This window comes from Nomascus leucogenys, chromosome 14 (assembly GCF_006542625.1).
Source record: "Nomascus leucogenys isolate Asia chromosome 14, Asia_NLE_v1, whole genome shotgun sequence".
NCBI classification, from domain to species: domain Eukaryota; kingdom Metazoa; phylum Chordata; class Mammalia; order Primates; family Hylobatidae; genus Nomascus; species Nomascus leucogenys.
In genome coordinates this window covers 82,382,598-82,396,263 of record NC_044394.1, presented here as the reverse complement: position 1 = coordinate 82,396,263, position 13,666 = coordinate 82,382,598, and the positions used below count along the sequence as shown (strand labels likewise).

At 44.6% G+C, this 13,666-nt stretch overlaps 1 protein-coding gene and 1 pseudogene across 1 annotated transcript in view; both read right to left on the bottom strand.

Moving 5' to 3' along the window:
- RFX8 (RFX family member 8, lacking RFX DNA binding domain) overlaps positions 1-9,640 on the bottom strand; it is a 62,391-nt gene extending 52,751 nt beyond the window's left edge. Inside the window, exon 1 of the mRNA XM_030827361.1 lies at positions 9,569-9,640. Within this exon, the coding sequence (XP_030683221.1) occupies positions 9,569-9,640 (72 nt within the window). The remainder of the gene's footprint in view (positions 1-9,568) is intronic.
- A 2,771-nt stretch (positions 9,641-12,411) lies between these two features.
- On the bottom strand, positions 12,412-13,212 carry LOC105740813 (annotated as a pseudogene).
- Positions 13,213-13,666: the final 454 nt, after the last annotated feature.

The following is a 13,666-nucleotide window of genomic DNA, read 5'->3' as shown; positions in this document are numbered from 1 at the left end:
CTGGACCTTGTCAGGCTCAGGTGATCCTCCCACCTCAGCCTCTCGAGTAGCTGAGACTACTGGTGCACAACACCATGCCTGGCTAACTTTTGTATTTTTTTAGTAGAGATGGAGTTTTGCCATGTTGCCCAGGCTGGTCTTGAACTACTGAACTCAACTCAAGTGATTCTTCCACCCCAGCCTCCCAAAGTGCTGGGATTACAGGCGTGAGCCACCACACTTGGCCTGAATGGTTCTAACCTTCACCAGGCTTGTGACCCAAGACCAAAGTACCAAAATGATAGTTACTAACCTGTGATACCTTTTTTCACCTATCAGGTAGCAATACTGGGCATAGAAGAAAGAGCTTTTCTTGATACAGATTCCATCATAATGATACCTGGAAAAATAAAGGCTGCCTTAAAATTTATGTCTAACTACTGACATGCTTTATGGAAGGCAGAGAATAGGCGAGCTAATGAAGACTTAGAGTTCTTCTCCAGGTTTTATCATTGGCTGCATTTCTCTGGAAAAGCTAATCCTTCAGTCTGGCCAAGCTCTGTTATGTAGACAAGCAACTTCATACACTTTCACACATATCAGCCTTGAAATAGGATTGTGGAGGCTCTCCTCTGCTTGCCTGATGCAGGACATGCTAATATTAGAGATGTAATAGGGAAAGCCTCCTTGTGCCCTGCCCCGCCCCCTCAACCACTGCCCCCCAACCCCCCGGCACTCATTAACCTTTTTCAGGTGAAGGGAAAATGACACCAAGGTTCCCTCCACTGAAGTTGTCAGAAACCCAGTAGGGAAGTCAAGAGCCTTCTCTGCAGCCCAGACCTTCCTCCGCTAAGCCCAGGGGACTATAGCATCTTGTCCCTGCTTAAGACAAAATTTTTTCAAGTTAATGATTGCCTAATATTAGGTTTGGCAAACACTTCCACTGTCTTCAATTCCTTGGTGAGTGGCAGCCCCCTTTCCTAATCTGGCTTCAATGTCTTCTCACTGATTTCCCCTCGCAATTTAAAACGAGCAACAAATAGCAATAATAATTGAGTGACAATTATGACACAAGGCACCCAATAATGCTGGAATTTATTTTCGCATTAGAAATACAACCTTGGGGCCAGGCGCGGTGGCTCACACCTGCAACCTCAGCTCTTTGGGAGGCTGAGGTGGGTGGATCACCTGAGGTCAAGAGTTTGAGACCAGCCTGGCCAACATGGTAAAACGCTGTCTCTACTAAAAATACAAAAAATTAGCTGGGCGTGGTGGCAGGTGCCTGTAATCCCAGCTACCCGGGAGGCTGAGGCAGGAGAATCGCTTGAACCCAGGAGGCGGAAGTTGCAGTGAGCCATGATCATGCCATTGCACTCCAGCCTGGGCAACAAGGGTGAAACTCTGTCTCAAAAAAAAAAAATAGAAAAGTAATAGAGCCTTGGGACTGCACCTCCTGAATATAATTCAAATATGCTAATTTGGTGAACACAGAAATTTTAGTTCAAAGGGTAATTAAAACAGTTCCAAGGCCGGACATGGTGGCTCATGCCTGTAATCCCAGTGCTTTGGGAGGCCAAGTGGGAGGATCACTTGAGCCCAGGAGTTTGAGACCCACCTGGGCAGTTCAGCAAAACCTTGTCTCTAAAAAACACAAAAACTAGCCAGGCCTGGTGGGACACACCTGCAGTCCTAGCTACTCAGGAGGCTGAAGTGGAAGGGCTGCTTGAGCCCAGGGGCCTGAGGCTGCAGTGAGCAATGATTGCACCATTGCACTCCAGCCTAGGCAACAGTTCCATTATTTAATATGTGTTAATTATTTACATATTTCAAGAATGAGACACTTACAGGACTGTAAAACAATAAAAATATATGGTAACCTTCGTATTTTAACAAAATTCCAAAGAAAATAAGAGGCTAGTGTTTCGTTCTAGCACCAACTCAATGATTTCAGGCACTGGGAACTAATGTGAATTGTGGACACTCTTTGATAAGAGTTGTTATTTATAGTTTGTTTCGTTTTGCATTTTTTATAATTCATTTTGTGATTTTCGAAATCCTTGTTTTTAACATTTGAAATAAAACAAAAATTCTAAACCTACCTGGCACTTCCTCTAGAGCCCAGTCTCCGGGTGCCAAGGTCAGGAAAAACCAATCTCACAAGCTAAAAGAATAAGCCAAATTTAAAGTTGCTACTTGAAGACTTAGAAACAAACTTCCATTTTTTTATCTTACAATATTTAAATGATATTTCTATTTCCTCTTTTCTAATAAACAAACAAGAAAGAAAATAAGTATAATAAAGAAATAAGGTAACAATAAAGAAAATAAGTGTAAATGAAAATTTTGGGGAAAAAAAATCAGACAAGTGTGAAAAAGAAAACATACCACTTGGAGGCCAGGCACGGTGGCTCCTGCCTGTAATCCCAACACTTTGGGAGGCTGAGGCAGGCAAATCACTTGAAGTCAGGAGTTCGAAACCAGCCTGGCCAACATGGTGAAACCCTGTCTCTACAACCTGGTCTCTACTACAAATGCAAAGGCTGGGCATGGTGACTCACACCTGTAATCCCAGCACTTTGGGAGGCTTGAGGCAGGCAGATCACGAGGTCAAGAGATCGAGACCATCCTGGCCAACATGGTGAAACCCCGCCTCTACTAAAAATACAAAAATTAGCTGGGCGTAGTGAGTCGCACCTGTAGTCCCAGCTACTAGGGAGGCTGAGGCAGGGAAATCACTTGAACCTGGGAGGTGGAGGTTGCAGTGAGCCAAGATCGCGCCACTGCACTCCAACCTGGCGACAGAGCGAGACTCCGTCTCAAAACAAACAAACAAACTTAGCCAGGGCGTGGTGGCACACACCTGTAGTCCCAACTACTCTGGAGACTGAGGCAGGAGAATCACTGGAACTAAGGAGGTGGAGGGTGCAGTGAGCCAAGATCATGCCACTGCACTCCAGCCTGGGTGACAGAGCAAAACTCTGTCTCAAAAAAAAAAAAAGAGGAAAAAAAGAAAACATATCACTTGGAGAAAATGCCATTTAAATCTCAATGTTGGCCAGGCATGGTGGCTAATGCCTGTAATCCCAGCTCTTTAGGAGGCCACGGTCGTCAGATCACCTGAGGTCAGGAGTTTGAGATCAGCCTGGCCAACACGGTGAAACCCTGTCTCTACTAAAAAATGCAAAAATTAGCCGGGCATGAACCCAGGAGGCAGAGGTTGCAGTGAGCCGAGGGTGTGTCACACTCTAGCCTAGGCAACAAGGGTGAAACTCGGTCTCAAAAACAAAACAAAACAAAAAACCCTCAATGTAATTCTTCCAGTCTTTTTTTCAAAGCCCCAATATATGTAAGTGTTCTCTGTGTTTCATATTTAATACCCGGCATCACACAATTAGCATGTCTGCAGTTTTGCATTCTACTTTCTTCCCTCAACATTATGCCATGGACATTTCCCCTTGTCATTAAAAATTCTCTGGAAACAGGGAATTATGAAACATAGTTATAATTGGTCTCACAGGCTGGCATCATAGTCCAACCTGTGAGAATGCTATAATTTTACAATTTTCTTCTTTTTCTAATGTGATAGTCATTTTCACTTTTTTATTATTATTATATTTTAAGCTCTAGGGTACATGTGCACAATGTGCAGGTTTGTTACACAGGTATACATGTGCCATGTTGGTTTGCTGCCCCCATCAACTCGTCGTTTACATCAGGTATTTCTCCTAATGCTATCACTCCCCCAGTCCCCCACCCCATGACAGACCCCAGTGTGTGAGGTTCCCTTCCCTGTGTCCATGTGTTCTCATTGTTCAATTCCCATCTATGAGTGAGAACATTCAGGGTTTGGTTTTCTGTCCTTATGACAGTTTGCTGAGAATGATGGTTTCCAGCATCATCCATGTCCCTGCAAAGGACATGAACTCATCCTTTTTTATGGCTGCATAGTATTCCATGGTGTATATGTGCCACATTTTCTTAACCAGTCTATCATTGATGGTCATATGGGTTGGTTCCAAGTCTTTGCTATTGTGAATAGTGCTGCAATAAACATACGTGTGCATATGTCTTTACAGTAGAATGATTTATAATCCTTTGGGTATATACCCAGTAATGGGATTGCTGGGTCAAATGGTATTTCTAGTTCTAGATCCTTGAGGAAGCACCACCCTGTCTTCCACAATGGTTGAACTAGTTAGACCTCTAACTTAAGAATATCATTGAAAAGCCTTCCTACATGTTTAGTTGCAAAGCAAAATCCAGATGCACATCTTAAGTACCTAAAGAAATTATGAGAAAGTACGCAGCAGGCTCAGATTCTAGCCCTGAGAAATAATCTGGTGTTTGGGAGAGAAAAGCAGAAGTAAAGTGCCTGATCGTCCAGCAACATAATACTCCATACATTTGATAATACTGAGTCACCCCAACCCCAGATTATCCTGTGATTTCATTTTAATATAGAGAGCAAATACAACACAGTTAAAATGAAAAAATCAACTGGGATAACTTGCAGAAGATATAATTAAGTTAAAAATTGTATCCTGAATATAGAGAGAACTCAAACAGATCAATAGGAAATACGCCCCAATAGAAAATGATCTGGTGGTAATATGTACACACACAACATACACATGACCAAAACGCATGCAAAAGTGCTCAACTTATAATCCTATAAATGCAAGTAGAAACAGCTAATTCTAGTTTTTACCCAACAAGTTTCCTGGGGTAGGAATGTTATGAATTTGTGTAAGAATACCATGAATTATCATCAGGGATGGGAACTGATTGCAATTGTTTACAGTTGGTTGCAAAAAGCAATTCAGCAGGCCACACGTGGGGATCTATCCTAAAAAAACGACCATATATGGATGAGGACTTACGGTGTTTAAAACAGAGGAAAATTACAAACAACCTATATTTCCAATAAGGGATATGGTTAGGCTGGGCGTGATGGCTCACACCTGTAATCCCAGCACTTTGGGAGGCTGAGACGTGGGTGCATTGCTTAAGCCCAGGGGTCCAACACCAGCCTGGGCAACTTGGCAAAACCCTGTCTCTACAAACAAAACAAAACAAAATTAGCCAGGTGTGGTGGCACACGTGTAGTCCTGGCTACTTGGGAGGCTGAAGTGGGAGGCTTGCTGGAGCCCAGGAGGCAGAGGTTGCAGTGAGCTGAGATCATGCCACTGTATTCCAGCCTAAGTGACAGAGCAACACTCTGCCTCAAAAGAAGGGGGGGATATGGTTAAATAAATTATGGTACACCCCCCAAAATATTTCACAGCTATTATACAAGATGCACTTGAAAATACCTTAATGTGAAAATGTTTATGATATTTGAGGCAAAAAGAATGATAAAAGTTAGTATTTCTTGGGTGCTTTCCACGTCCCAGGACTGTTTTATTCTCTTTACATGTGTTTTCTCATTCATTTCTTAAAAGAACCTCATGAAGTAGGTACTATTATTAATATTACTATTATTAATATCCTGACTTTATATGTGATGAAGTGGAAACAAGATGGTTATCTTACCCAGGGTTACAATCTAAGAAGTTCCATTCCAGGCTTGATGCTGTTAAAAATTTTACCATGTTACCTGATGGCTACCTGTCTGTCTGCCTGTGTGTCTGTCTATCTACCTATTTATCTTTACCGGTTAGGGTCCCAATAGGAAACAGCACACTCAAGTGAAAATAATTGAAGAAGAGTTTGTCAAAAGGAGTCCTTATAATAGGTATGGCCAGGAGGTAAGGAAGCAATAAGAGGCCATGCAGTACTCAAGGCCCAAAGAAGAGACAAAAATCAAATCAGGAAGAAGCAAGTCTTCTGAGGGGTCCTCTTGTCTAATGATTGATTATCTGTCTGTCCATCAATCCATCCACACATCAATCTTTCAATCCATCCAGGCTTGCAGCCTCTGCATGACAGGATGAGGTAAAAAGACAGCAGATAACATGCCATAAAGTGAATTGTGAGATACATACCCTAGGGGACTTGTGTCTTCGGGCATTTAGCTGAAATGTGGTTGTAGAATGCTACAGAAGCCCTTAACACTAATCCCCCACAATGAGGTAGAGAGGAGAGGACACATAAGGGGCTTTCTGGCTTCAAGACCACCCTCTTCCCTGGTGTGGGAGGGGTGTGGGCCCCCTCAGGCCTGAGTCACTCAAAGAGTGGCATCAGACTCCCGGTGGGCAGTGAGGGCAGGGCTGGCCAGCAGCTCTGGCAGGAGAGTGGAAGAGATGGGTGCAGCTGTGAGTTCAGCTGGCTCATCCACCGTCTGTGCAGGCTGAGAAGGCTGCGTCCTCTCCATGAAAGAGCTGGCATGTGGGAAAGCCCAGACTCTGCCCTGCGAGGCCCCCTGGACAGGCGGTCAGCCACAGTAGCCCTGGGACATAGCCTGCTGGGCAGGCAGCACGTGACCGCTGAAAAGTGTGTTTCGCCAAACCTGGGGATGCACGCTGGGACAGTCCCAAGGGGGCCCTGAACACCACCACCGGGAGACAGGGTCCGCCTGCCCCCAGAGCCTGCAGCCATGAAATAAGAACTGTACAGCCACTTACCTCCTTCTCTCCCTCCCAGAAGGGTCAGGCCACACCTGGTGAGCTGTGGGAGGAGGCAGAGGGAGGGAAGAAGCCCCAGGCCTAGTTCTCTGTGTCAAGATACCAAGCTAGAGGGGATGGGGAAACAGTTCTACTTTAAACCAAGTTCAGAGTTTTGATATTATCTGGGACTGGATACTCTAAGCATCAGACTGATGACATTGTTGGGTAGTTACAGTGACAACAAGACTTGGTGTCATCCATGAGTTTCCAGCAAGGTCATGCTGATTGCTCAAATGCTCACTCAGGAGCTGAGGAAGAACCAGCCACTGGATAACTTCAGACACAGAACAGGAAGATGAAGTTGCCATGTGGTTACTTCTCCAGCTCCTGCCGGTCCCATATGTGTGCATGAGTGAGTGTGCACGTCTGCAAATGAACTACACACACATGCCTATATCTCTGAACAGGGAAATGATAGCTGGCATTCATTTTCTTCTTTTTACACATTTTCCTCTAATTTCCACATTTCCTACACAGGGGATGTAGTCCTTTTATAATCAGAAAAACATCAGTAAATGTTATTTCAAAAGAGGAAGTCAGCCTTCCGGAAATTCCCTAATCCATGTAAAATATCACTTGTACCAGGAATGAGTCTTAGCCATCATATGCCCAGTACCACCACAAAGAGCAACAAACATTCCAACATCTGCACAGGAACTTGGCGAGAAACCGACTCTATTCCCAGGGGAGGAGGGAGGAAGTGAGAATTGCGGATTTTGTTGTTTCTCTTGTAAACATACCTTGGAATCATATCCTTTTCCTTTCCCCTCCCTTCTCCATTTAGTCACAAATTCAGCAGCGCAGAGACCCTTCCCAATACCAGCTCAACTGATGTGGCCCATTTTTCAGGCAAATTTCCAATGAGAGCTGAAAGTGAGTACCTTGGCATCTTGAGGAATTCTAAAGGAATCCGAGAGTATTGAGATAAAAAATGCCTCCTAGCTGCATGTAGTCACACACTGGAGTCTCTTTAACTTTTTTTCTAATGCTTTGCAGTAGAATTACGATGAAGGTGAAACAGCTTTATAAAAAAGATCTTTAAAAGTTCATGAAAAAGAGTTTTTGCTATGTTAGAAAAGGAGGATCCCATGGAGCTAAAATATGCCAAGCCGAAGTCACCCACTTCCCTCTGATAAGGGTGGTAGATGGCTGGATGGGAAAAGGCTGCAGGGCCAGGATACCCAGCACTCAGCTCAGCCTTGGATGATGTTTCCCAATATTCGGAGTGATGAAATAGCAAAATATGACCTGGATGATAGCAGCTGGGGGAATTCTCAGCTACTGGGAAAACCCTAGAGTCACCTAGCGAGATGACTTGATAAAAGACACACTTTTCAAACATAGCCACTTCAGCAGGTTGGGAAGACTGGATGAACCACCTGTGATTCAAGAATATGGTGAGAAATAGAACTGCAGGTCAAAACTGAATAGGTGGCCGGGCACAGTGGCTCACCCCTATAATCCCAGCACTTAGGGAGGTGGGCAGATCACGAGGTCAGGAGATCGAGACCATCCTGGCCAACATGGTGAAACCCAGTCTCTACTAAAAAAAAATACAAAAAAATTAGCCGGGCGTGGTGGTGCACGCCTGTAGTCCCAGATACTTGGGAGACTGAGGCAGGGGAATTGCTTGAACCTGGGAGGTGGAGGTTGCAGTGAGCCAAGATCGTGCCACTGCACTCCAGCCTGGCAACAGAGCAAGACTCTGTCTCAAAAAACAAAAACAAACAAACAAACAAAAAACACAAAAACTGAAGAGATAAAATACAATAGGAATAACAGAATAACTACTCTTGGGTTCAAATAGTTAATTACATGATGATAACAGTCTGATAAAAACAACAACATTTTGTATTTATATAGAGTATTAATATTTTACAGTTTACAAGACTGTTTTGGGAGGCTTATCTTAATTTCAACTCTTTAGAAAAAAATACTTAAGGGTTGTTTCTGTTAACTACAAGCTTAAAGTGAACAGATACAGAAAAATAAAAGCCAATAGTAGCCAAAAAAGGTAAGCGCTCTTGTCCTTTGAGCACATCTGATGCAGTGGGTTGCACCCTTGGGGCTACCTTAAAGAGAAACATCAATAACTGAAGTCATAATGAAACAGGTGGGCAGGGAGGCGAAGGGAAGACAGGGAGAGGTGAACAGTTGTTTCAAATATGTGAGCAGCCTCCATATTAGAAGATTCTGTGATTATCAGAAGTGTAGAACTTCCACAAATGACCAGAAGTTTCAAAGATGAAGACTGTGTTTAGAAGACTGGATCTAATCATTTCAATGTTTTGCAAGTAAAATTGAAATCCACAGGATTGCTGTGGGGAGGGTAATGGTTTGGCCACATCCCTTGATGTCACTCAGCCATGCACCCCCTGACACTGCAAGTTCACTCCTGGACATACAGATGCAAGAGGCAGGAGGCTCATTTGAACCTGGGAGGTGGAGGTTGCAGTGAGCCGAGATCGTGCCATTGCTGCAGCCTGGGCAACAAGAGGGAAATTCTGTCTCGGAAAAAAAAAAAAAAAAAAGATCTTAACCTCCAGAGGAGATCTTTTAAGAGCCAATGAGTTCTCTCAGCACAACCAAATTGTGAGAAACATCAGTTGTCCGATATCACAAAGTGGCTCTCAGCTTGTGTGGTGCCAAAGCGGCTCTCAGAGCTTGGCACTTCCATGCAGGGAGTACCATCCCAGCAAACCTGGCTCCCTGAAGAGTGCTTGGAGCTGCCATAATTACATTCCCTTAGGTGCTACCCATTCCTCATCCTTCCTGGTCCCTCACTATGAAGCATGGACAAAGGGAAGTGGCTAACAGGATGGCTCTTCAATTAGCTGAAGGATATTGACCAGCTGGTGGGAAGGAAGCCAAAGATACCCACCGAAAATCCATTAGACTCAAATACATTGCAACATTTCCTCCATTAACTTGCTTCCCTTTTTTGCACTCAGTGAATAGAGCATTCTTAATCTTCAACAACTTACCTTCCCAAAGGTGGCCGGGTTGACTTGGTTCTCAGTGTTTTGCCCACAGGTCTCCATGTAAATCTCATACATGAGACAGTGAGGAACACTGCACCCTTCGCAAATGCAGAAGTTGTCAACCAACCTGGAGGAGAGGAGGACAAGGAAGAGGAAATTGGCATTTGTTTTTCTAGAGCAAAACATTTTGACAAAATCATTGGTCAAGATGTGTATGAGGTTCCAATAAATGAAACATGTCTAATTTATTGGATGAATCCCTGCGAAGGCTCACAACCGGCATCACTATGTACCCGTTTGTCCTTAGGCCAGTGTTAAGTATATTGACTGCGGCTTTTAGAAGATCAGAAGCCCATAACGTGTTTCTGTTTTTGTTTGTTTCCTGGCAGGTTGACATGCTAAAAAGAAGTTCAAATTAGGACTTCAACAGACACTGCTTCATAGACCTTTATAAAGGTTACAGCCAAGAGCTACATAACTACAAAGTGGAGAATTATTTATTCCACTTTATGAATAAGACACAAAATAATACCCAGGTAAAGCCTATCACCCTTGCAGGCCAGCCTGGCTTCCCAGGCCCGATTTTCACATCCTTCCCTCTCTAAGCCCTGTTCCTCTGAAGCAGTTGCTTGCATGGTTCTTAAACCCCTGTGGTTTATGGCAGGCCATTATGTTTGGATTCTTTGAATTGCAATGAGGTGTAAAATGCGAGACACCAGGAGATACCAAGAGAGGCAGAGTGCTGTTGCTCTGCTTTCTTCCCTATTGGGTACAGAGCCAGAGCAGCACAGACCGAATGCAGCAGTGCCTGTGACTTCTGCTCAAACTGGGACCTTCAACTACCCAAATGCTCCTGGTCTGGGGGGCAGAGTGTATTCCTTACCAATGAGGGGCTCTGGCTGAGGTTCACAGACAACCCCTGGCCCCTGGGGACAGCCAGGTGCCTGTTCCAGCAGCAGTATGTGAGTGTGGGGGTGAGTGGTGAAGGTGGCCTGGGTCAGAAAGTGTCCGTAGTGACATCCAGCCACGACCTTCCTTTCCTGGTGGGACAGACCGTCGTTCTTTAAAAAAAATACACAAAGCAAGCCAGTATAACTCTTAAACAAAGAGGAATATTTATCTAGCAGAGACTTTACAGACAATACATCTCCTTGGCATCTGTTTTTTTAGAGCAAAATATGGGTATTTTGCTCTAGAAATACCCATATTTTGCTCTAGATGTGTATATGGGTAGTATACAACTTATCTTCTGGAATGAGGCACACTGAGGCCCAAATTTACTTTCCTTGGGAACTAAAGGACATAGTCACAATTGTTAACCCCACTGGCTTCCCAGAAAAAAAGACACATGGACATAAGGAATGGAGGAATCTCTGGCCCTGCAATGCTTCCTTGGGGTAACAAATTACCACAGGCCCAGTGGCCTCAAACAACAGAAATGTATTCTCACAGCTCTGGAAGCTGGAAGCCTAAAAATCCAAGTGCCAGCAAGGTCGGTTCCTTCCAGAGGCTCTGAGGGAGACCCTGCTCGATATTTTTCTCCTTGTTTCTGGTGATGGCCAGAAATCCTCGGTGTTCCTCAGCTTCACTCCAGTCCCTGCCTGTGTCTTACACGGCCTTCTCCCTGTGTGTCCGTATCTCTGTGAATTTTATTTTTTTCTTTTTTGTATTTTTTTAGTAGAGACGGGATTTTGCCATGTTGGCCAGGCTGGTCTTGAACTCCTGGGCTCAAGCGATCCACCCACCTCAGCCTCCCAAAGTGCTGGGATTACAGGCGTGAGTCACCACGCATGGCCAGTATCTCTGTGAATTTTCTTATCAGATACCAGTGATTGGATTTAGAGCCCATCCTAATTCAGGATGACTTCAATTTAACTAATTACATCTACAAAGATCCTATTTCCAAATAAGGTTACATTCTGAGGTTCCAGGTGGACGTGAGGTTTTTTTGGTGGGGATGCTATTCAACCCAGTACAGGCATCAAGGAAGTAGATTTTTCTGGGATGCTTCCCTAAATCAGTGTGGGAGCCTGACACTTCAGATACTTCACAATGGCTTAAATGCAGCTGCTACTGCATCAATTATTTGGCTCAAGGTTGAGTACAGGGTGATATCTATTGATGGGATGGTGGGATGGGGGAGTGGCAGATTCATATATATAGTCTGCAGTGGTGCAATCATAGCTCATTGCATCCTCAAATTCCTGGGCTCAAGGGATCCTCCTGCCTTAGCCTCCTGAATAGCTGGGACTACAGGGGTGTGACCATGTCCAGATACTTTAAAAAAAAAATTCTGTAGAGACAGGGTCTCACTATGTTGCCTGAGCTAGTGTTAACCTCCTGTTGTCGAGCAATCCTCCCACCTTGGCCTTCCAAAGTGCTGGGATTACAGGCACAAACCACTGCACCTGGCTTATATTTCTTTTGCTAAGACACTACTTGTTGATATATGAAAAACTCAATATTGGAAGTATCACAGAAAAACGTTGGCTAAATCCGGGAAACTGTGGCAAAATGTGACGTGCATTGAATTCAAACTCACTTCTGTTTATTCATAGTTATTCCAGATTTAGTTAGGGAATTATATCCTTAAAAAAGAAGTGTAAAAAATACAAACTCCTTAAAATGAACTCTAGTTTTCCATGTTTGCTGATTGTTCTTTCCTGTGACAGACGCTCATTTGTTCTAAGTCTCTATGAATTGCTGTCCTCCCAATTTCAAAATGATACTACCGAGACTGCCTGTTACCTAAGTGGAATAGGAAGGCCAAATCACACTCTTTTTTTTGAAGGAAAATTTGTATTATTTTAATTATTTTTACATACAGAAAACTCAGCAGTGTACATTTAACCCAGTTTAGTGCCAAGTTCTTTAGCCTTTGCCTTTTCAAGCTTGGTGATACGAGCCACAGACTTAGGACCCAGGATGTTGCCGCCCCAGTGATGGCAGAGCTCATCGTATCTGTCGTTGTAATTGGTCCTGATAGCTTCCACCAGCTTAGCCAAAGCGCTTTTGTCTTCCGAGTTCACCTGTGTGAAGGCGACAGTGGTGTAGGTCTTCCTGTGGACTAGACGGCCCAGTCTTGCCTTCCCCTTGATAATGCAGTAAGGGACCCCCATTTTACGACACAGGGCAGGCAAGAAGACAACCAGCTCGATGGGATCCACGTCGTGCGCAATCACCACCAGCTGAGCTTTCTTTTTCTCCACCAAGGTGGTGATAGTGTTAACTCCTGCTCGAAGGACAGGTGGTCTCTTGGTGGGGACATCCCCTTTGCCAGCAGCTTTCTTCTCGGCCCAGGCCAACAGCCTCTGCTTCTTCTCTTGCTTTGTCTCTGGTCCGTACTCGTGGGCCAGCTTGAACAGCTGAGTAGCTGTTTGGCGGTCCAGGGCCTGTGTGAACTTGTTAATCGCAGGAGGCACTTTCAGCTGCTTATAGAGGATGGCTCTCTGCGGCTGCAACCTGACATAGCGGGGCCATTTCACAAAGCGGGTGAGGTCTCTTTTGGGCTGGAAGTCCTGTCCAATGCCAAAATTCTTAGGCCTTTTCTCAAACAGGGGATTCACCACTTTCTTAGCCTCCTGCTTCTTCATGACAGCAGGGGCCGGAGTCACCTTCTTTCCCTTGGCCTTCTTTCCTTTCGGCATCTTGGGCGGCGGGAGGAGAGCCAAACAATACTCTTAATAAGAATAATAATAAAGGTCTGTGGCCAGGAGTCCTTTCTATGCCACACATGTAAAGAAAGGGCTGCCTTCGGATGTGAGCCCTGTGTGGCTGCCTTGATCCTGGCAGTTCCAAGAGATTCATCCTGTTTCTGACCATGTGTCTGTGGTCATTTGCCCAACATTCTAAGCCAAATCGCAGAGACTGACCAATGGCAGCCAGTCAGCATACAGTAACCGGGCAAGCAGAAGGTTTGAAAGTGGACTTTGTCGCCCAGTAGTTGCCTCAGCCTTCAGTGTCCACACACATGGGAAATTACAATCATGACTATTACCCCGGGCTTTGAACCTCAAAGACCCAGGTTTCCATTCTGACTCTGAGACACCTGAGAGTTTTTGTGATTAGAAAACAAGCACATGACGTGCCTACTACCCTGGC